This window comes from Pseudorasbora parva, chromosome 10 (genome assembly GCF_024679245.1).
Source record: "Pseudorasbora parva isolate DD20220531a chromosome 10, ASM2467924v1, whole genome shotgun sequence".
NCBI classification, from domain to species: Eukaryota; Metazoa; Chordata; class Actinopteri; order Cypriniformes; family Gobionidae; genus Pseudorasbora; species Pseudorasbora parva.
The window spans coordinates 606,261-630,698 of record NC_090181.1 but is presented as its reverse complement, the minus strand read 5'-3'; the positions used below and the strand labels follow the sequence as shown (position 1 = coordinate 630,698).

General features: G+C 43.9%; 2 protein-coding genes and 1 long non-coding RNA gene across 5 annotated transcripts; 2 read left to right on the top strand and 1 right to left on the bottom strand.

Moving 5' to 3' along the window:
* Nucleotides 1–52: 52 nt before the first annotated feature.
* Nucleotides 53–12,448, bottom strand: LOC137090862 (mitochondrial basic amino acids transporter). Of its 2 annotated transcripts, XM_067454831.1 has the most exons (4): nt 12,275–12,448; nt 10,278–10,321; nt 7,468–7,551; nt 54–948 (listed from the first exon to the last, which is right to left on the bottom strand). In XM_067454831.1, exons 1-4 carry the CDS (start codon nt 12,306–12,308, stop codon nt 211–213), a joined length of 900 nt encoding a protein of 299 aa, XP_067310932.1. In that variant the 5' UTR covers nt 12,309–12,448; the 3' UTR covers nt 54–210. The 2 variants fall into 2 exon arrangements, with proteins under 2 accessions (XP_067310933.1, XP_067310932.1); XM_067454832.1 differs by lacking the exon at nt 7,468–7,551 and having other exon boundaries at nt 53–948.
* Nucleotides 11,922–13,364, top strand: LOC137090865 (uncharacterized). Its single transcript, XR_010907992.1, has 3 exons — nt 11,922–12,218; nt 12,293–12,520; nt 13,232–13,364. It is a non-coding gene; the product is annotated as an uncharacterized lncRNA (long non-coding RNA).
* A 98-nt stretch (nt 13,365–13,462) lies between these two features.
* Nucleotides 13,463–23,271, top strand: slc25a47b (solute carrier family 25 member 47b). 2 transcript variants are annotated; one of them, XM_067454804.1, is made up of 6 exons: nt 13,463–13,570; nt 15,236–15,279; nt 18,795–18,866; nt 19,167–19,349; nt 22,216–22,450; nt 23,003–23,271. In XM_067454804.1, the coding sequence occupies exons 1-6, from the start codon at nt 13,534–13,536 to the stop codon at nt 23,269–23,271; spliced, it is 840 nt and encodes a 279-aa protein (XP_067310905.1). In that variant the 5' UTR covers nt 13,463–13,533. The 2 variants fall into 2 exon arrangements, with proteins under 2 accessions (XP_067310905.1, XP_067310906.1); XM_067454805.1 differs by lacking the exon at nt 13,463–13,570 and having other exon boundaries at nt 15,239–15,340.
* The last annotated feature ends 1,167 nt before the right edge of the window (nt 23,272–24,438 follow it).

The window sequence follows — 24,438 nt, the reverse complement described above, 5'->3', positions numbered from 1 at the left end:
AAAATATTTCCTGTCGTTTTACTGATCTAGTAAATCCTCTTGATTTAAGAATATTTAGATATTTGGACTGGAAACGAGACAGAATGACTGAGGAAGAAGAGCATTTTTTGCAGTGTGGAACCCAATGGAGACTCATTATTTCAGTGGTCCTGAGGTCAGTGAGGTCAGCCTGCCTGACCGCTCTCTCTCTCTCTATAGTGAGTCTTTCGGTCACAGGCCGCTGTGCTGCAGGTTCGACTCACAGTCCTTCACACACTCGTCCTCCTCTCGCATGTACATGAGGAAGAGTGTGACGGTGGCGAAGGTGGTGGCGTTGACGGGGAAGGCTCTCAGTAGTGTGGAGGTCAGGCCTCGAGTAAACGTCCTCCATCCTTCTCTCCGCCAACTCTGACGAACACAGTCCATAATGCCGGCATATTTATTGGCTCCGCCCACACCGTCCGCCTGGAGGCGGGACTTAATGACGTCCACGGGATAGGTGGAGAGCCAGGACGCGATTCCCGACATTCCTCCGGCCAGGAGCAGTTTGGGAATGATGTAGGCGTCTCCGGGCTCGCAGCGCAGCGATCTCGCCAGCGTGTCGTAGGTCAGGAAATAAACTCCGAATCCCGGCGTCTCGCGGACCACCGTCGTCACCATTCCTCGGTTTATTCCTCGGATGCCTTCTTTCCGGTATATCCGGACCAGGCAGTCCAGAGAGTTCCTGTAGAGCTTCCTGGTTGTGTTTTTCTGGCCCGTTCCCTGCATCTGCATGCGAGTTTTGGCCAGCTCCATCGGGCAGCAGATGAGGCTCTGGATGAGTCCGGCCGCCGCTCCGGCTAGGAACTGGTGCTTCGGCGTATCCACGGCTAGCATCCGCATGGCGTTCCCCTGGACCCCGAACACGATGGCGTTGATGAAGGTCAGACCCATCATCGGGGACCCGATGCCTTTATAAAGGCCCAACATCTAGAGAAACAGAAGCGGGTTAAAGTCTTAAAGCGTTAGTTCAGCCTGAAATGTAAATAGTGTGATGAATTCCTCCTGTGGTTGGCCAGCCGTCAGACCTCCGCTCATCTTCACACACAGATGAAGATATTAGTGTTGAAATCCGATGGCTCAGAAAGGCCTTCATTGACACCAATGTCATTTCCTCTCTCAAGACCCATAAAGGCACTAAAGACGTCGTTACAAAGCCCATCTCACTACAGCGGCTCTACAATCACTGATGAAGAGGCCAGAATAGAGTTAGTGCGCAAAAACACTAAATAACGACTTATAGAGTGATGGCCGATTTCAGAACAAAGCTTCGAACCGTTATGAGTCAGTGAATCGATTCATGATTCGAACCTTTATGAGTCAGTGAATCGATTCATGATTCAAACCGTTATGAGTCAGTGAATCGATTCATGATTCGAACTGTTATGAGTCAGTGAATCGATTCATGATTCGGATCACGAGTCAAACGGCTGAAGTCATGTGACGTTGGCCTTTATGGGTCTTGAGAGAGGAAATGACATTGGTGTCAATGAAGGCCTTTCTGAGCCATCGGATTTCAACACTAATATCTTCATCTGTGTGTGAAGATGAGCGGAGGTCTGACGGCTGGCCAACCACAGGAGGAATTAATCACACTATTTACACTACAGGCTGAACTAACGCTTTAAGAACCCGAGACCCCTCGGCCGCAGACAGATATAGATGTTCTCTGAGCTGAATTTAGCTCTGGCTGATGCTGACGGGTCTCAGGTGACTCCTAAAGCTCCGCAGCGTCATTAAGGAGAAGCAGAAAACGTTCACATGTCAGCCCTAGAGCTCACTGTAAATCACTGCTCGAGTAGGAAACGCAGACGCATTACTTCAGCTCAGTCACGGTTTATGAAAGTGTGGGTAAATGCGAAAATTAGTGTTGAATTGCATGATGTAAAATCAGAATTGTGAGATGTAAAGTCAGGATTGCTAGATATAAAGTCGGAATGGAGTGATATAAAGTCGGAATGGAGTGATATAAAGTCGGAATGGAGTGATATAAAGTCGGAATGGAGTGATATAAAGTCAGAATTGCTAGATATAAAGTCGGAATGGAGTGATATAAAGTCGGAATGGAGTGATATAAAGTCGGAATGGAGTAATATAAAGTCGGAATTGAGTGATATAAAGTCAGAATGGAGTGATATAAAGTCGGAATGGAGTGATATAAAGTCAGAATGGAGTAATATAAAGTCAGAATGGAGTGATATAAAGTCAGAATGGAGTGATATAAAGTCAGAATGGAGTGATATAAAATCAGAATGGAGTGATATAAAGTCGGAATGGAGTGATATAAAGTCAGAATGGAGTAATATAAAGTCAGAATGGAGTGATATAAAGTCGGAATGGAGTGATATAAAGTCAGAATGGAGTGATATAAAGTCAGAATGGAGTGATATAAAATCAGAATGGAGTGATATAAAGTCGGAATGGAGTGATATAAAGTCAGAATGGAGTAATATAAAGTCAGAATGGAGTAATATAAAGTCAGAATGGAGTAATATAAAGTCAGAATGGAGTGATATAAAGTCAGAATGGAGTGATATAAAGTCAGAATGGAGTGATATAAAGTCAGAATGGAGTGATATAAAGTCAGAATGGAGTGATATAAAGTCAGAATGGAGTGATATAAAGTCGGAATGGAGTGATATAAAGTCGGAATGGAGTGATATAAAGTCGGAATGGAGTAATATAAAGTCGGAATGGAGTGATATAAAGTCGGAATGGAGTGATATAAAGTCGGAATGGAGTGATATAAAGTCGGAATGGAGTGATATAAAGTCGGAATGGAGTGATATAAAGTCAGAATGGAGTAATATAAAGTCGGAATGGAGTGATATAAAGTCAGAATGGAGTAATATAAAGTCAGAATGGAGTGATATAAAGTCGGAATGGAGTGATATAAAGTCAGAATGGAGTAATATAAAGTCAGAATGGAGTGATATATAAAGTCAGAATGGAGTGATATATAAAGTCGAATGGAGTGATATAAAGTCAGAATGGAGTGATATAAAGTCAGAATGGAGTGATATAAAGTCGGAATGGAGTGATATAAAGTCGGAATGGAGTGATATAAAGTCAGAATGGAGTGATATAAAGTCGGAATGGAGTGATATAAAGTCAGAATGGAGTGATATAAAGTCGGAATGGAGTGATATAAAGTCAGAATGGAGTGATATAAAGTCGGAATGGAGTGATATAAAGTCAGAATGGAGTGATATAAAGTCGGAATGGAGTGATATAAAGTCGGAATGGAGTGATATAAAGTCGGAATGGTGTGATATAAAGTCGGAATGGAGTGATATAAAGTCGGAATGGTGTGATATAAAGTCGGAATGGAGTGATATAAAGTCGGAATGGTGTGATATAAAGTCAGAATGGAGTGATATAAAGTCGAATGGAGTGATATAAAGTCGGAATGGAGTGATATAAAGTCGGAATGGTGTGATATAAAGTCGGAATGGAGTGATATAAAGTCGGAATGGAGTGATATAAAGTCAGAATGGAGTGATATAAAGTCGGAATGGAGTGATATAAAGTCAGAATGGAGTGATATAAAGTCAGAATGGAGTGATATAAAGTCGGAATGGAGTGATATAAAGTCGGAATGGAGTGATATAAAGTCAGAATGGAGTGATATAAAGTCGGAATGGAGTGATATAAAGTCAGAATGGAGTGATATAAAGTCGGAATGGAGTGATATAAAGTCGGAATGGAGTGATATAAAGTCGGAATGGTGTGATATAAAGTCGGAATGGAGTGATATAAAGTCGGAATGGTGTGATATAAAGTCGGAATGGAGTGATATAAAGTCGGAATGGAGTGATATAAAGTCGGAATGGTGTGATATAAAGTCAGAATGGAGTGATATAAAGTCAGAATGGAGTAATATAAAGTCGGAATGGAGTGATATAAAGTCGGAATGGTGTGATATAAAGTCGGAATGGAGTGATATAAAGTCGGAATGGTGTGATATAAAGTGGGCATTGCCAGATATACAGAATAAAGATCTGTGAGTTCTGCTTCCTCAAACTTCTTCTTATTGCTGTAACTGATCACCTGAACTCATCACCTGATCACCTGAACTGATCACCTGATCACCTGAACTGATCACCTGAACTGATCACCTGATCACCTGAACTGATCACCTGATCACCTGAACTGATCACCTGATCACCTGAACTGATCACCTGATCACCTGAACTGATCACCTGAACTGATCACCTGAACTGATCACCTGATCACCTGAACTGATCACCTGAACTGATCACCTGAACTGATCACCTGAACTGATCACCTGAACTGATCACCTGATCACCTGAACTGATCACCTGATCACCTGAACTGATCACCTGAACTGATCACCTGAACTGATCACCTGAACTGATCACCTGAACTGATCACCTGATCACCTGAACTGATCACCTGATCACCTGAACTGATCACCTGATCACCTGAACTGATCACCTGAACTGATCACCTGATCACCTGAACTGATCACCTGAACTGATCACCTGATCACCTGAACTGATCACCTGAACTGATCACCTGATCACCTGATCACCTGAACTGATCACCTGATCACCTGAACTGATCACCTGAACTGATCACCTGAACTGATCACCTGATCACCTGATCACCTGAACTGATCACCTGAACTGATCACCTGAGCTGATCACCTGAACTGATCACCTGAACTGATCACCTGAACTGATCACCTGAACTGATCACCTGATCACCTGAACTGATCACCTGAACTGATCACCTGATCACCTGAACTGATCACCTGATCACCTGAACTGATCACCTGAACTGATCACCTGATCACCTGAACTGATCACCTGATCACCTGATCACCTGAACTGATCACCTGAACTGATCACCTGATCACCTGATCACCTGAACTGATCACCTGATCACCTGAACTGATCACCTGAACTGATCACCTGAACTGATCACCTGAACTGATCACCTGATCACCTGAACTGATCACCTGAACTGATCACCTGAACTGATCACCTGAACTGATCACCTGATCACCTGATCACCTGAACTGATCACCTGAACTGATCACCTGAACTGATCACCTGAACTGATCACCTGAACTGATCACCTGATCACCTGAACTGATCACCTGAACTGATCACCTGAACTGATCACCTGATCACCTGAACTGATCACCTGAACTGATCACCTGAACTGATCACCTGAACTGATCACCTGATCACCTGAACTGATCACCTGATCACCTGAACTGATCACCTGATCACCTGAACTGATCACCTGAACTGATCACCTGAACTGATCACCTGAACTGATCACCTGAACTGATCACCTGATCACCTGAACTGATCACCTGATCACCTGAACTGATCACCTGAACTGATCACCTGATCACCTGATCACCTGATCACCTGAACTGATCACCTGAACTGATCACCTGATCACCTGAACTGATCACCTGATCACCTGATCACCTGAACTGATCACCTGATCACCTGAACTGATCACCTGATCACCTGAACTGATCACCTGATCACCTGAACTGATCACCTGATCACCTGATTACCTGATCACCTGAACTGATCACCTGATCACCTGAACTGATCACCTGATCACCTGAACTGATCACCTGATCACCTGATCACCTGAACTGATCACCTGAACTGATCACCTGATCACCTGATCACCTGAACTGATCACCTGATCACCTGAACTGATCACCTGAACTGATCACCTGAACTGATCACCTGAACTGATCACCTGATCACCTGAACTGATCACCTGAACTGATCACCTGATCACCTGATCACCTGAACTGATCACCTGAACTGATCACCTGAACTGATCACCTGAACTGATCACCTGAACTGATCACCTGAACGGATCACCTGAACTGATCACCTGATCACCTGATCACCTGATCACCTGATCACCTGAACTGATCACCTGAACTGATCACCTGAACTGATCACCTGAACTGATCACCTGATCACCTGAACTGATCACCTGATCACCTGAACTGATCACCTGATCACCTGAACTGATCACCTGATCACCTGAACTGATCACCTGAACTGATCACCTGAACTGATCACCTGAACTGATCACCTGATCACCTGAACTGATCACCTGATCACCTGAACTGATCACCTGAACTGATCACCTGATCACCTGATCACCTGATCACCTGAACTGATCACCTGAACTGATCACCTGATCACCTGATCACCTGATCACCTGAACTGATCACCTGAACTGATCACCTGATCACCTGAACTGATCACCTGATCACCTGAACTGATCACCTGATCACCTGAACTGATCACCTGAACTGATCACCTGATCACCTGATCACCTGAACTGATCACCTGATCACCTGAACTGATCACCTGAACTGATCACCTGAACTGATCACCTGAACTGATCACCTGATCACCTGAACTGATCACCTGATCACCTGAACTGATCACCTGAACTGATCACCTGAACTGATCACCTGATCACCTGATCACCTGAACTGATCACCTGAACTGATCACCTGAACTGATCACCTGAACTGATCACCTGAACTGATCACCTGAACGGATCACCTGAACTGATCACCTGATCACCTGATCACCTGATCACCTGATCACCTGAACTGATCACCTGAACTGATCACCTGAACTGATCACCTGAACTGATCACCTGAACTGATCACCTGATCACCTGAACTGATCACCTGATCACCTGAACTGATCACCTGATCACCTGAACTGATCACCTGAACTGATCACCTGAACTGATCACCTGAACTGATCACCTGATCACCTGAACTGATCACCTGATCACCTGAACTGATCACCTGAACTGATCACCTGATCACCTGATCACCTGATCACCTGAACTGATCACCTGAACTGATCACCTGATCACCTGATCACCTGATCACCTGAACTGATCACCTGAACTGATCACCTGATCACCTGAACTGATCACCTGATCACCTGAACTGATCACCTGATCACCTGAACTGATCACCTGATCACCTGAACTGATCACCTGATCACCTGAACTGATCACCTGATCACCTGATTACCTGATCACCTGAACTGATCACCTGATCACCTGAACTGATCACCTGATCACCTGAACTGATCACCTGATCACCTGAACTGATCACCTGATCACCTGAACTGATCACCTGATCACCTGATCACCTGAACTGATCACCTGATCACCTGAACTGATCACCTGATCACCTGAACTGATCACCTGATCACCTGAACTGATCACCTGATCACCTGATTACCTGATCACCTGAACTGATCACCTGATCACCTGAACTGATCACCTGAACTGATCACCTGAACTGATCACCTGATCACCTGAGTCGTGTTTGGGTTTAGAGCATATTATCAGTTTATCTCTCACGCCACAGATCAGAACGCTGAGGTCATAAATCCCACAACTCACGGTTTCTTGGCGAACGATGGTCTGGAAGCAGTGAAGCGTGCCGCGGTATAAGGGCTTGTCCACGCTCTGAACCTGCAGACGAACCTGGAACAGAGTCATCATTACAGAGCAGGCCAAACAAACAGCCGAGCGCTCCGAGAAGTGGAGGAGTCCGCAGCGCTGGCCTGGCTGTGTGTGGAGTCAGAGTCAGATACTCCAGCCCAATGGAAACAGGAGTTAACCTTTACTGACTGGATTAACCCTCCGAGCGGCCGGAGGAACAGCCGCACTCATCTACGGCAAAGCTATACTTCTGCTGTGAACACCTTTGGGCTGCGGAGTTATGATCAGGTAATTCAGAAACCGGGCGTTTGTGTGTTTAATGCCCGAGGAGTGTTAGTGTGTGTCCTGCACTTTGCCTTGAAGTACAGCAGCATCTCTGAGCGTAAGTGTTCATACACACACACACACACACACACACACACACACCTGCAACACTAATGACAACCTGTGACCCTACATGCAGTACACACCTCTGAGCATTTGAGTGTGTGTTTACTTGCCAGACGCTTTTATCAACAGAAAGGTAACGTGTATTGTATTAAAGGGTCCAGCTGACAGCATTCTCTCAGTTATGAACAGTCACATTTAAGGGTTAGTTCACCTAAAAATGATAATTCTCTCATTAACTCCTCTCCCTCATGCCGTTGGACACCCGTCAGACCTTCGCTCATCTTCAGAACACAAATGAAGATATTTTAGTGTAAAGCTGAGAAAGGCTTCAGATAGGCCTCCATTGGCATTCAGTCCATTCCCACTCACAAGACCCATAAAGGCCCTAAACACATCGACACACAGCCCATCTCACTACAGCGGCTGCACAATCACTTGATGAAGCGGCGAGAATAGTTATTGTGCGCACAAATCTAAATAACGACTTTATCCGCCGAGTTCTTGTCTTCCGTGTCGGTCTCGCTCCTCTTCTTCTGGTCATGAACGGCGGAGCGGCGTCATATTCTCACGCATACGTCGAGTTCACGGCAAGAACTCGGCGGATAAAGTCGTTATTTAGATTTGTGCGCACAATAACTATTCTCGCCGCTTCATAAAGTGATTGTGCAGCCGCTGTAGTGAGATGGGCTGTGTGTCGGTGTGTTTAGGGCCTTTATGGGTCTTGTGAGTGGGAATGGACTGAATGCCAATGGAGGCCTATCTGAAGCCTTTCTCAGCTTTACACTAAAATATCTTCATCTGTGTTCTGAAGATGAGCGACGGTCTGACGGGTGTCCAACCACATGAGGGAGAGGAGTTAATGACAGAATTATCATTATTGGGTGAACTAACCCTTTAACATTTATTCATTGTTATCTGGGGTCCGTTCTTGGTTGGGATTTGGTTGTTGATGATTTGACTCGGATTGTTCAGCGCTCATCCTGGACTTGTTGTCATGGCAACAGCTCCATAAACTTAATCCTGCTTGAAGCGGCTGATTTCATTTACAAATAATATTATAATGTTGTGTAAAAGGTGTATAATATTATAGACTCAGTCACTTGATTGATTATGATGTTTTTAAGAGTCTTCCACACATGCTGTAACTTTAATCTGAGTGATTTTAGATATTATGGGATGGCTTGATGCAGATAACTCAATCTTTACCCTTAAGAAACTTTAATTAATGCCGTCACGTAACAATAAATTGCTAATCACAACAGTGAAATAAAAACGTATATAAATACTTGGGAATCATGTTAAAAAATTGTTTTATCCGTTATCTTATGTCGGTTTGGTCGTTTCCTTATAAAGGTCCAAAGGTTTTTTTTTGTGTGTCATTTGTGAAGTTTATTTGCCAGCTGGCTTTTTAATGATATGATGTCATTCCGTTGTCTGGACGCCAGCCAATCGCTGCTGATCGTGGTCTCGATCCTCTTTCCTCTTCAGGGAACACATGACGCGCAGTAATCTTAGAAAATTAATCCTCATAGTTTAATCCAATCCGCAAATTCTTTTGAAGAGCCAAATCATCCAGAGATTAGTTATCAGGATTAGAAGATCTGGGATCTGTCCAATCATCTCAGAGGTGAGGTCTGAAGAACGGACCCCTGGTCTTTAATAATGCTTTAGGTGGATGTTCATCTAATGTTTTCATATATTTATACTTGTTTCAGAACATTCATAAGTATCCCCATAATGCTTGAAGAATGAGACCAAGATGGTTCACATGACGAAGAAAAAAACATTTTAAAACATTTCAAATGGACGTTTTCAGAAATAACCTTTTCATAACTTAATGGGAAAGTTAGCAAAACGTCCTTAGAATATTGTCTCTAGTGTTTGACAGGATCTCCCAGAAGTCAAGCTAAAACATTGAAATATTAATATCATTTGTTTGTAGTAAGAGGACACTCTTAAAAATAAAGGTTCCTTTCAGTGATCAGTTCTTAAAGTGATCTTTTTTTCTTAGTGTGAAGAAGGTTTAATAATCTGAAGGAAAGATTCCAAGGCTGTCCATGAAACCATCAATGCCACTAAAGTAGGGTACCAGGACACTCGGCCCGGCTACGAGATACTCACATGAGACTTGAAGTTTACTCAAATATGCCTAATTCATTTCAATACATTTAAAGTATGGCCCTTCTGTATGGATATGAAAATGTTATATTACAAAATAATATATATAACCAAACAGGACATTTGGTCACCCAATCTAAAGAACCTTCAGTTTTAGGAGTGTCCAGTCTAACACATGAGGATTAGTCACGCTTTGCAAACACAAGCGGTCAGTTTGTCTGTCCATCCGCACATGCGTTTAGTGTTCAAGCCGAACGTACCTTCACCGTATCGAATGGATGTCCGACCAGCACACCTGCGGCACCTGAAACACCAGAACATTCGCATTTCTAGCATCTGTAAAACCGCATTCTACCATCTTAAATATATCTAAATTACGGCACATGCTCTCAATGCCAAATGCTGAACAGTTAGTCGATGCGTTCATGAGCTCAAGGCTAGATTATTGTAATGCTCTACTGGGTGGTTGCCCTGCTCGCTTAATAAACAAACTCCAGCTGGTCCATGATAGATAGATAGATAGATAGATAGATAGATAGATAGATAGATAGATAGATAGATAGATAGATAGATAGATAGATAGATAGATAGATAGATAGATAGATAGATAGATAGATAGATAGATAGATAGATAGATAGATAGATAGATAGATAGATAGATAGATAGATAGATAGATAGATAGATTATTGTAATGCTCTACTGGGTGGTTGCCCTGCTCGCTTAATAAACAAACTCCAGCTGGTCCAAACCGCAGCAGCTCGAGTTCTTACTAGAACCAGGAAGTATGATCATATTAGTCCAGTTCTGTCAGCAGGAAGTCAGGTTCGGGAAGCAGCAACACTTCCTGTTCACTGTATTTATGCAATCATGGAAATCAAACCCATTATGTTGGCAGAGGTGGACAAACTACACAACTTCATTACTGGAGTAAAAGTACAGAAGTATTTGTTTTCAAAAGTACTTAAGTATCAAAAGTAAATGTCCTTCTTTATGTCGCCGCATTATTGTATTATAGTTGTATAAATGCACATTATGCCATCATGGTTTAAGCCAGTCAGTGACGCTCCATCTGACACACTAGCAGACGACTAACTTAAACTCATTTAAATACTTGTAGAAAAGTTACAAAGCTGCTGTCACTTTAAGGCCGAATGCACGGATCCAATACACTGATACACATCTGATATTCTCACACTGTTCACCTTCACTGAAGACAGAATCAACTTTGTTTATGTGAATACTCCACTAAATGAGCATTTGGACATCCGTCTTCTTCCATTTTGCTCTAAACTATAAATCAGTGTTTAATAAATGCTGTGAAATCATTGAACTTCACGAGACTCTACAAGAGTGATTCCTGAAAGGCTTTCTGCAAAAACCCAAACACCTTTTAAAGAAGAAAAAAATCATCACTGACTTTCAAAGCTGCGACAGAAACGACTTTCCACTTCGAGGACCTTGATAGAAATGTAGTGGAGTAAAGAGGACGATATTTGTCTTTCAGATGGAGTGAAGTTAAAGTCAGAAGACTACAGAAAGAATAATACTCCAGTAAAGCACAGAGACTCAAACAGTGAACTTCAGTACAGGACTCGAGGAAATGAGCTGAGTTACTGTCCAGCTGTGTGTGTGTGTGTGTGTGTGTGTGTGTGTGTGTGTGTGTGTGTGTGTGTGTGTGTGTGTGTGTGTGTTGCGAGCGCCGGTTTGAGCCGCAGGGTTTGACACATGATCTCAGACCTGGAGGATTCGGAGCATATCAGGCCTGTTCATGTTTGACTGAAGTGTGTGATGTGTGTGTGATGTGTGTGTGATGCAATCGTGTTTGAGCTGGAGTCCTTGACCCGCTGGACACCTGCGTCATCTGTGCATGTGCACACTGCCAATAATGCTCCTCTTCCTCAGTCATTCTGTCTCGTTTCCAGTCCAAATATCTAACAATTCTTAAATCAAGATGCATTTACTAGATCAGTAAAACAACAGAAGATATTTCTTCTTGCTTTGTTGAAAATAAAATCTAAATGAAGAGAGTTTTTGTTTAAAACAGGCAAAATGGGAAACGAGAAAATCACTGAATAAGAAGAGCTTTTCCTGCAGTGTGTGAGCCGCTTGACCCGTCACAGAATCCAGACGTCTGAGCTGCTGAACTGCAGACTCTTTCACAAGCTTACCGTCTACCAGCATGATGAAGACTGAAGAGCAGGTGTGTGTGTGTGTGTGTGTGTGTGTGTGAGTTCTTCCACTCATTCCTGTGCTTACCTCCAATGCATCCTGCAGCAAAGTCCAGAGCCATTCCTGAGATGAAGAAGATGAAGAGCCGGTGGTCTGTCCCTCTCTGATCTTCTGCTCGGTGTGTGTGTGTGTGTGTGTCTGCGCTCACTAGCAGCTGCTGCCGCTATTTTTACTGAATGAAGTTGATATGAAGGGGAAAGTCCATCGGGGGCCAATAGAAGCTCAAGGATGAAGAAACACCCCCATCATCATCATCCTCATCATCAGACACAGGTCAGCTCATAATGCTCCAGAAGTTATCGTACACTAAAACCACAGAAAACGCCACAGCAAATAAAATAAAAAAATGTGCTTTATTTGACAAGGCAACGTCTCATTAAACACTAAAAGAACAAACCAACATATTTTTCCACTACATTTGCTATACTTTATATTTTGCTACATTTTAACCCCTTTTTGGGAAAAAAAATAGTTTATTATTATTGCTTAATTTAACCTTAACCTTTTTGTTACAATTTAATCTTTTTTGCAACATTTTAATCCGTTTTTGAATCTTTTTAACCTTTTTTTATTATTACATTTTAACTTTTTTTGCAACATTGTAGCTTTTTTTGTTGTTGCTACATGTTAACCTTTTTTGCTCCCTTTAACCCGTTTTTGCAACATTTGAACCCGTTTGTTGACATAAAAGCAGCCATGCCATGTCCTTAAAATATACATAATTTGCTTTGTATTAAAATTGAGTCCTATACATTAATAAAGCGGTTCACTAGAGCTCGGATCTGATTGGCTGAGCGTCATGACTCATCGGTTCGTTTGTTAAACGGTGACTGTAACTTTAATGCTCAGTGTCGTCATCATCATCATCATCAGTGACAGGATGAAGAGCGCCACCCCGCGGCCGCTGCGGGAACACTCGCGCGGTTCTGACACTCGCTGTCTTTATATTTCCTTCAGCTGATGATCATATTCTCTGCCCTACAGAGCGACTGTCCATCAGCAGCGCATGCCGATCATCCGCGCGTGACGGTGGACGAGCCTCCGAGTGTGTTCTGAAGGAGACTGTGACCTTTGGTTTCAATGCAATGACAAAAGCGACACACACACACACACACACACACACACCCGTCTCAACGACACACGGCACGCGCTAAGACGTTTGTCATCATAATATCATCATCATCATCATCATCATCATCATCATCATCATCAGATCGGGGACCGAACCGGTGACTCCGACGCTCGTGTGTGATCAGTTCTGACCCGGTTCGGATCCTCTGGTCGGGATGCATCTCGCAGATTTCGTCGCCGGGTCTGTCGGAGGTAATGTATCAGTTTATCCGGACCTGATGAAGGTGTGTGTGTGTGGGCATGTTTGTGTGACATATGAGGACCCAAATGTGTATAATGCCATGGGTATGACACAGGTATTACAGGAGAGGGTGAAATATGAGGACATTACCCATGGCCCCACTTTACAAAAGGCTTATAAATCACACAGGAGGAGTTTTTATGAGAAAGTAAAAATGCAGAATGTTTCCTGTGATGGGTAGGTTTAGGGGCAGTGTGTGTGTGTGTGTGTGTGTGTGTGTGTGTGTGTGTGATGGGTAGGTTTAGGGGCTGTGTGTGTGTGTGTGTGATGGGTAGGTTTAGAGGCAGTGTGTGTGTGTGATGGGTAGGTTTAGAGGCAGTGTGTGTGTGTGTGTGTGTGTGTGTGTGTGTGTGTGTGTGATGGGTAGGTTTAGGGGCTGTGTGTGTGTGTGATGGGTAGGTTTAGGGGCAGTGTGTGTGTGTGTGTGATGTGTAGGTTTAGGGGCAGTGTAAGGGGATAGTAAATACGGTTTGTACAGTATAAAAACCATTATGCCTATGGAATGTCCCCATATGTCACAAAAACAAACGTGTGTGTGTGTGTGTGTGTGTGTGTGTGAGAGAGCTCAAGAACACACAGGCTGTTTTTGGGCCATGACTTAATCATAAGCGGTAGAACTTATTGATTTACCTTTTATGATACAATAGATGTGTAAATTGATCACGAATGTCTTCAGAAAACATGTGTGCAGAATCATACACTGCTGATCTCTTCATCACGGCTCCTGTTAGTGGGTGGGATATATTAGGCAGCAAGTGAACATTTAGTCCTCAGAGTTGATGTGTGTGAAGCAGGAGAAATGGGCAAGCGTAAGGATTTGAGCGAGTTTGGCCAGATTGTGACGGCTAGACGACTGGGTCAGAGCATCTCCAAAACTGCAGCTCTTGTGGGCTGTTCCCGGTCTGCAGTGGTCAGTATCTATCAAAAGTGCTCCAAGAGGACCAGTGGAGAACCGGCCACAGGGTCATGGGCGGCCAAGGCTCATTGATGACCGTGGGGAGCGAAGGCTGGCCCGTGGGGTCCGATCAAACAGACGAGCTACTGGAGCTCAAACTGCTCCAGAAGTTAATGCTGGGCCAGATCCCACAGCTCGCCTCAGGGGTCAGCAACACACTGTCATAATGTTATGCCTGATCGGTGTTATATATGTATCTTTCATTATGTTTGATGTTGTTTTAGTTAATTAATTAATGCACAATTACCATCACCTGGAGCTAACAGATAGGACGAAGGATTCCCAGATCCCAAAACTCGATTAACAAACAAAAGTAAACCCGCACACTTGCTAAAATCAGACACTTTTTATTAGCGACGCTTCGGTCTCGTGACCTTCATCAGGCGTGTAAATCTAGATATATTATGATAAATCCGCCTGATGAAGGTCACGAGACCGAAGCGTCGCTAATAAAAAGTGTCTGATTTTAGCAAGTGTGCGGGTTTACTTTTGTTTGTTTGAGTTTGAGTTGATTACCAAATGCTCCAAAAGTACTTGTTCTAGATAATATATTCAGACAAGTGTAGACTGTGCTGTTCAGTCAGATGAAGAATCATATCATAACCGTATTAACCACAGCAGACGTCTGTGTGTGTGTGTGTGTGTGTGTGTGTGTGTTCAGGAGCGTTTGGAGTGGCGGTGGGCTATCCGCTGGACACAGTGAAGGTAAAGCCTCATCATGGACAGGACCGCAGCGGACTGGAGCAGGGCTGTGCGATATTCAACAGTAATGCGATACGATATTGTAATTAGTGTGTACAATCTATTAAATAATATATTTTTTTAAAAATGCAAAAACTGAGGAAAGAAGCATCGCCACAGCTTCTGAAAGTGACCAACAGTATCGTTCACTTTTCTGTGTGTGTGTGTGTGTGTGTGATGGGTAGGTTTAGGGGCTGTGTGTGTGTGTGTGTGTGTGTGTGATGGGTAGGTTTAGGGGCAGTGTGTGTGTGTGTGATGGGTAGGTTTAGGGGCAGTGTGTGTGTGTGTGATGGGTAGGTTTAGGGGCAGTGTGTGTGTGTGTGTGTGATGGGTAGGTTTAGGGGCAGTGTGTGTGTGTGTGTGATGGGTAGGTTTAGGGGCAGTGTGTGTGTGTGTGTGTGATGGGTAGGTTTAGGGGCAGTGTGTGTGTGTGATGGGTAGGTTTAGGGGCAGTGTGTGTGTGTGTGATGGGTAGGTTTAGGGGCAGTGTGTGTGTGTGTGATGGGTAGGTTTAGGGGCAGTGTGTGTGTATGTGTGTGTGTGTGTGTGATGGGTAGGTTTAGGGGCAGTGTGTGTGTGTGTGATGGGTAGGTTTAGGGGCAGTGTGTGTGTGTGTGATGGGTAGGTTTAGGGGCAGTGTGTGTGTGTGTGATGGGTAGGTTTAGGGGCAGTGTGTGTGTATGTGTGTGTGTGTGTGTGTGTGTGTGTGTGTGATGGGTAGGTTTAGGGGCAGTGTGTGTGTGTGTGATGGGTAGGTTTAGGGGCAGTGTGTGTGTGTGTGTGATGGGTAGGTTTAGGGGCAGTGTGTGTGTGTGTGTGTGTGTGTGTGTGTATGTGTGTGTGTGTGTGATGGGTAGGTTTAGGGGCAGTGTGTGTGTGTGTGTATGTGTGTGTGTGTGTGTGTGATGGGTAGGTTTAGGGGCAGTGTGTGTATGTGTGTGTGTGTGTGTGTGTGTGTGTGTGTGTGTGTGTGTGATGGGTAGGTTTAGGGGCAGTGTGTGTGTGTGTGATGGGTAGGTTTAGGGGCAGTGTGTGTGTGTGTGATGGGTAGGTTTAGGGGCAGTGTGTGTGTATGTGTGTGTGTGTGTGTGTGTGTGTGTGTGTGATGGGTAGGTTTAGGGGCAGTGTGTGTGTGTGTGATGGGTAGGTTTAGGGGCAGTGTGTGTGTGTGTGTGTGATGGGTAGGTTTAGGGGCAGTGTGTGTGTGTGTGTGTGTGTGTGTGTGTGTATGTGTGTGTGTGTGTGATGGGTAGGTTTAGGGGCAGTGTGTGTGTGTGTGTATGTGTGTGTGTGTGTGTGTGTGATGGGTAGGTTTAGGGGCAGTGTGTGTATGTGTGTGTGTGTGTGTGTGTGTGTGTGTGTGTGTGTGTGTGATGGGTAGGTTTAGGGGCAGTGTGTGTGTGTGTGTGTGATGGGTAGGTTTAGGGGCAGTGTGTGTGTGTGTGATGGGTAGGTTTAGGGGCAGTGTGTGTGTGTGTGTGTGATGGGTAGGTTTAGGGGCAGTGTGTGTGTGTGATGGGTAGGTTTAGGGGCAGTGTGTGTGTGTGATGGGTAGGTTTAGGGGCAGTGTGTGTGTGTGATGGGTAGGTTTAGGGGCAGTGTGTGTGTGTGATGGGTAGGTTTAGGGGCAGTGTGTGTGTGTGATGGGTAGGTTTAGGGGCAGTGTGTGTGTGTGTGATGGGTAGGTTTAGGGGCAGTGTGTGTGTGTGTGATGGGTAGGTTTAGGGGCAGTGTGTGTGTGTGTGTGATGGGTAGGTTTAGGGGCAGTGTGTGTGTGTGTGTGTGTGTGTGTGTGTGTGTGTATGTGTGTGTGTGTGTGATGGGTAGGTTTAGGGGCAGTGTGTGTGTGTGTGTATGTGTGTGTGTGTGTGTGTGATGGGTAGGTTTAGGGGCAGTGTGTGTATGTGTGTGTGTGTGTGTGTGTGTGTGTGTGTGTGTGTGTGTGATGGGTAGGTTTAGGGGCAGTGTGTGTGTGTGTGATGGGTAGGTTTAGGGGCAGTGTGTGTGTGTGTGATGGGTAGGTTTAGGGGCAGTGTGTGTGTATGTGTGTGTGTGTGTGTGTGTGTGTGTGTGTGATGGGTAGGTTTAGGGGCAGTGTGTGTGTGTGTGATGGGTAGGTTTAGGGGCAGTGTGTGTGTGTGTGTGTGATGGGTAGGTTTAGGGGCAGTGTGTGTGTGTGTGTGTGTGTGTGTGTGTGTGTATGTGTGTGTGTGTGTGATGGGTAGGTTTAGGGGCAGTGTGTGTGTGTGTGTATGTGTGTGTGTGTGTGTGTGTGATGGGTAGGTTTAGGGGCAGTGTGTGTATGTGTGTGTGTGTGTGTGTGTGTGTGTGTGTGTGTGATGGGTAGGTTTAGGGGCAGTGTGTGTGTGTGTGTGTGATGGGTAGGTTTAGGGGCAGTGTGTGTGTGTGTGATGGGTAGGTTTAGGGGCAGTGTGTGTGTGTGTGTGTGATGGGTAGGTTTAGGGGCAGTGTGTGTGTGTGATGGGTAGGTTTAGGGGCAGTGTGTGTGTGTGATGGGTAGGTTTAGGGGCAGTGTGTGTGTGTGATGGGTAGGTTTAGGGGCAGTGTGTGTGTGTGATGGGTAGGTTTAGGGGCAGTGTGTGTGTGTGATGGGTAGGTTTAGGGGCAGTGTGTGTGTGTGTGATGGGTAGGTTTAGGGGCAGTGTGTGTGTGTGTGATGGGTAGGTTTAGGGGCAGTGTGTGTGTGTGTGTGATGGGTAGGTTTAGGGGCAGTGTGTGTGTGTGTGATGGGTAGGTTTAGGGGCAGTGTGTGTGTGTGTGATGGGTAGGTTTAGGGGCAGTGTGTGTGTGTGTGTGATGGGTAGGTTTAGGGGCAGTGTGTGTGTGTGTGTGTGTGTGTGATGGGTAGGTTTAGGGGCAGTGTGTGTGTGATGGGTAGGTTTAGGGGCAGTGTGTGTGTGTTGGGTAGGTTTAGGGGCAGTGTAAGGGGATAGAAAATATGGTTTGTACAGTATTACGCCTATGGAGTCCTCACGTCACAAAAACAAACGCCTGTGTGTGTGTGTGTGTGTGTGTGTTAAACAGCGCAAGACTGCAAGTTATTGTTTTTCTCAAATTATTCTGTTTAATAACTCTTTTTAACATCAAGCAAGTCCCATAAGTAACATTCGTGTGGCCAGTCCACTCTCTGCTCTGCGTCAGACTCTCCACGATGCTGAGGTAGCGTATTAAAATCATTCAGATATTGCGCGCCGGTGCGATATGCATATTGTGATAGTTTGATGATTTGGATATATTGCACAGCCCTCCTGAGCTCAGAGACTTCTGTTCAGAAAGCTTTAACTGTTATGTGCTGTGCTGGTTGATTGTTTGTATTATTCTATATTTTTACTTTTTAATCATTTGTTGTTATTTTTCCATTGAGATTCTTCTAAATGAGTTAAATCTGTTATTATAATCATGTTGATCCTCCTCAGCTGAGTGTGTGTGTGTGTGTGTGACGGCTGCTGCTGTTGCAGGTGCGGCTCCAGACTCAGACTCGGCACTCCGGCGTTTGGGAATGTGTGAGGAGAATCTGCAGAACCGAAGGAGTGAGTATCAGCCTCTGCTGTGCCGAATATATGGAGTGAGCACTTCTCAAACATGAACAAATGTAACACACACACACACACATCCCCTAAACCTTCCCATCACACACACGATACATCTGCCTCTAAATCTACCCATCACACACACACACACACACACACACACTGGTTCTCAACCATTAACAAATGTGGGCGGGGCTTGATTGTGTCTGTGGGGAGTTGATTGGATGGCTGTGGTCTGCTATTGGCTGATCTCCTGTGAGTGACAGGTGGCCCCGCCCTCGTTCTTCTGCCGGTGTTTAGGTGTGTGGTTTGTACCGCGGCCTGTCGATGCCGCTCTCCACCGTCTCCATCAGCTCCTCGCTGGTCTTCGGCACCTATAGGAACGTCCTGCAGTTTCTTCATCAGCTGCGGCACCGAAGCGCTTCAGATCCTCATCATAAAGCTCACATCTTCCTGTCCGGGTTCGCCGGCGGCGTCGCTCAGGTATCGCTTCACACCACACCTGATGTGTGTGTGTGTCCCCATGCATGCGTGTTTCTGTGTGTGTGCACAGAGAGCAAACGCTTTACACACTGTAAAAAAAAAAAAATCACGTCTCCAATTGAAAATGTTCAAGTGACTTTATCTACATTTTTCAGTTGGCCAAATTTAATTTCAGTGAATTGATGCAATTTAACTCAGAAATACAATTTGGCCAGCTGAAAACTTTTAGAGTAAAAGGTGATACACATCAACAAATAACTGTCAATGGGTGCATTGGATTTGTTGATGAATAGAAGTATTTAAGAACAGTCGTTGATGTAAAATTAATATTTATATTTATACACTGCTAATAATGCTCTTCTGACTCAGTCATTCTGTCTCGTTTCCAGTCTAAATATCTAAATATTCTTAACTCAAGATGCATTTACTAGATCAGTAACACGACAGGAGATATTTTTTCTTGTTTTGTTTAAAATTAAATCTAAATGAAGAGAGTTTTTACTTAAAACAGGCAAAATGATCTGCCAATGGGGTGAGAGAAATAATCTGATTTCTTGAGGATTCTCAGGAAGAACAATCTCCAAACCCAGCTGCTAGTGTCTTTCTACCGATGCTCCATTGAAAGTGTACTAACTTACTGTATCTCCACCTGGTATGTCTGCTGCTCAGTGGCAGATGGGAAAGCTCTACAGAGGGTCATCAATTCAGCACAAAAAATCATTGGATGCCCTCTGCCTTCCCTTAAGGAACTTTACACCACACGCTGCCTTAGTAGAGCGGAAAACATTTTAAAGGACCGGTCCCATCCTGGACATCAGCTGTTAGAATGCTGCCTTCTGGCAAACGCTTTAGGTCCATTAAATCACGAACCAACAGACTCAAAAACTGTTTTTACCCCAGTGCCATAAGGGAACTGAACACTGCAAGCGCCTGCACACTAGGGATGGCTCGATACCACAATTTTGGCTTCGGTACGGTACCACAATCTAATACCGAAGTACCGATATTAAATCGATACCACAAGGTCTGATATTAGCGCGGGTATATTGCACGCGAATGAGAACAATTATGCAAGTTTTGAGTTTATAAAGTGGGAAATTACCACAAATGTTTATTAGTAAATTAATCAGCGAAGCTTATCACATCAAATCAGTCATTTGAAAACTTTCTTGTGAGAAATAATTTCAGCAAAAATCTCTCAAAATTAGCAAATTGCTTCTGGTTTCAAAAGACATCGCACTACACTAAAGCAATCTGCATAATCCGATTCAGCATTTCACACTCGTCTCGGGATGGAGAACGGAAATCATTTGAACACGCAAGAGATTTTATAGCATTTCGTAATAACAGTTACAGGAGACATGAGCTCATACGACACACACACACACACACACACACACACGCCTGTCACTTAGTCACGCTCGCACATTACACATTAAGTTTCCTTAAACAGTCAAATACACAGAATTATGTACAAATGTCCGTCTTTAGTGAGTATTCACATAAACACAGTCGGCGGTGTCTAACGTGAATGTAAACAGTGCAATAGTACGCGTGCAAATATTAAGAGATCTAAATGTCATTGGTTGAAACGAACGCTGGAGATTGTGATATTCGATCTTATGTTAGGCTGTGTGTGTGCGTTGATCAGTGTTAAAAAAACAAAAATGTCTAAATGAGATGGTCTGAATGATCACTGACCTGTCGATCTCTTAAGAAGTCCTAAAGTCAGGATAGTGACAGATGCTTCTTGGCTAGGTTTGATGGTTCTTCATCAGTTTTATAAGCAAAGTCATTACAAATGTCTCTTCTACTCCTCTCTTTATTAATTCGTTTTGGGCATCTTGAGTGAGATTCAACTGCTTTATCCATTTTGTCCGTCTATGTTGTTGTCACATTAGCCGGTTGTTTCGGCTCAGTTTGGGTAGCGGGCTGCCATCTAGCGGTGAACTTCGGAAAAGCAGCATATACCGAAATGTGCAAAATCATGATATCGTACCGTTTTAAATAAAATATATACCAGTATTTTTCCAGTACCGGTATATCGCGCATCCCTACTGCACACACACACCCACACTCATACACACACACCCACACTCATACACTAATCTAATGGGACTTCTTATATTTATACTTATTTTGTGTGTAATATCATGCAGTTGGTACTGCTTACTGTGTAATATCTGTGTGGAATATTGACTATTCGCCTAGCTGGACTGTTTTTGTGTGTATTCTTTTAAATTGTGTATGCCATATAAATGTTTTAGTTGCACTAATTATAGGTGATCGCACTGAATGGATTGCACTAAATTTCGCTATACTTGATATAGTGACAATAAAAGAATCTTGATCTTGATCGGGACGGAAACAAGAAACCAGATTTCAAACAGAAATCAGATTATTTCTCTCACCCCATTGGCAGATCATTTTGCCTGTTTTAAGCAAAAACTCTCTTCATTTAGATTTTATTTTCAACAAAACAAGAAGAAATATCTTATGTTGTGTTACTGATCTAGTAAATGCATCTTGATTTAAGAATTGTTAGATATTTAGACTGGAAACGAGACAGAATGACTGAGGAAGAATGGCCGATTCGCTCAGGATTAAGATCACAGACATTCTCAATTATTACAAATCAGCAGAGGTCCAGATAATACCAGTCCCGTGCGAATCGGGCTAATGGCGGTGATTCTGCTGGCGTGAGTGTCTAAGGGTGGCTTCATGCGTATATTGGAATGATCATTGTGTTGTAATTTCTTTATATCTGTTCATCCCTGTTTGCCTGTACTGTCGACATAGGGTGCCAAAGATGTAAAAAGATTTTCCAAAAGGCCGGTAAACCAAACTAAAGCTGCTCTGCTGTCAGGTTTTGGTGATGTCTCCCGCGGACATGGTGAAGGTCCGTCTACAGTGCCAGGCTGAGGGCCGTCGGTACCGCGGTCCACTACACTGCCTGCTCCGCATCGCTCGAGACGAGGGTCTGCTGGGTCTCTATAAGGGCTCTGGGGCTCTGGCCCTGCGAGACGGGCCTTCCTTCGCCACATACTTCCTCACATACAACACCATCTGTGAGTCTCTGTCGGCACACAGCCATCAGCCAGGTAACATCAGCGCAGACGCTCAATCAAGCCATTTAAAGGGGACCTTTGTGTGTGTGTGTGTGTGTGTGTGTGTGTGATGGGTAGGTTTAGGGGCAGTGTAAAGGGATTTGTACAGTATAAAAACCCTTAAGCCTATTGAATGTCCCCATATGTATGTGTGTGTGTGTGTTTGTGTGTGTGGGAGAAGTTTCACCTCTAACTTGTAAAGTTTTACATTTCACAAGTTAAAATTGTACATGTAAAAAGAAAAAAAAAGCATCTTTGTTGTTTTAGACGATACAAACATGCCAAAACATGCTTAGGCAAAACCTCACTTCATTTAGATTAGATTTTTAAGAAAACAAGGATAAATATCTTGTCATTTTACTTGTCTAGGAAATACTTCTGAATGTAAGAATTGTTAGATATTTAGACTGGAAACAAGACAGAATGACTGAGGAAGAAGAGCATTTTTTGCAGTGTAAAGGAACTTCATTACTAGAATAACTAGAAATAACCCGAAAAGCATTTGTCAAGCTGCTGACCGGTGTGTGTGTGTGTGTGTGTGTTCAGGCTGGCCGGTGGTTCTTCTGGCCGGCGGTGTGTCTGGGATGTGTGGCTGGGCCGTGGGGACGCCGATGGACGTGATAAAGGCTCGTCTTCAGGTCTCCGGCCGGCGTTATAGAGGGTTCTTCCACTGCATCGCCCACAGCGTGAGGACCGAAGGCCTGAGTGTGCTCTTCAGAGGCCTGAGCCTCAACTGCATCCGCGCCTTCCCCGTCAACATGGCCGTCTTCTCCAGCTACGAACTGGTGCTGCGCTTCCTGCGCTCGGCCTCGTGATCTCTCTCTGCACACAGTGAATATGAATCATTAGCATTAATATATGAGTGTTTGCAATATATGAGTTTAATATATGCACACTGCAAAAAATGCTCTTCTTCCTCAGTATTTTTGTCTTGTTTCTAGTCTAAACGTCTGAAAAAAGGTAAAACAAGAAGTATTTACTAGACAAGCAAAAGTTATTGTCTTGTTTTGGGGAAAAATAACTTAAAAGAATGAAGATAAATTTATCTTAAAATAAGATAAATAATCTTGTTTTCTGTTTGAATTAAGATTATTTTTCTCACCCCATTGGCAGATTATTTATCTTATTTTAAGCAAAAACTCTCTTCATTTTGAGTTATTTTCCCCAAAACAAGACAATTACTTTTGCTTGTCTAGTAAATACTTCTTGTTTTAAGAATTTTTAGATGTTTGGACTAGAAACAAGACAAAAATACTGAGTGAGAAGAGCATGTTTTGCAGTGCGTTATCATTAATATAAGAGTGTGTGTTGAATGCAGTGTCTACCTCAGATGGTCTGCTGAAGAACATCGTCTGCGAGTTAAACACACGAGCTGTTATCAGCTCAGTAGGATTGGACGGGTATATTAAACATTTGTGAATAAAGCAGTGCTTCCATCTCACACGAACCAAAGCATCACTTCCTGGGAAACTGGCTCAAAATATCAGGATTCAGGAATGAACTGTAAGTGGCTCTCTTCCCTCCATCAGAAATAAGTGTCGTCTCAGAGCATCAGGCGAAAACAAACACACACACACACTTACACTCTCTCACACACACACACACACACTCTGATCTCAGCCTTTGACTCCTGCGTTTCAGAGTCACAAACCAACATCTGAGATGCTGCGACGCCATTGGTCCGCTGGTTAGGCCAGTTATCCAATCAGAGGGTTTTGTTGTGAATCGAGGGATTTATTCAGTAAATGTGATTGTATCATAGTTCATGTGTCTTATCAGATCGTTTATTAAAGCAGATTTAATAACTTCAGCACATCTCTGCGTTTCCATCGCACCCACATCCGGAGATTAACACAGACCAGTGGTCAGTCCGGTTTAACCCTCACTAACTCACACTGAGCTCAGCTCTGAGTGTGTGTGTGTGTGTGTGTGTGTGTGTGTGTGTGTGTTGATCTCAGCTCTGAGTGTGTGTGTGTGAGCTG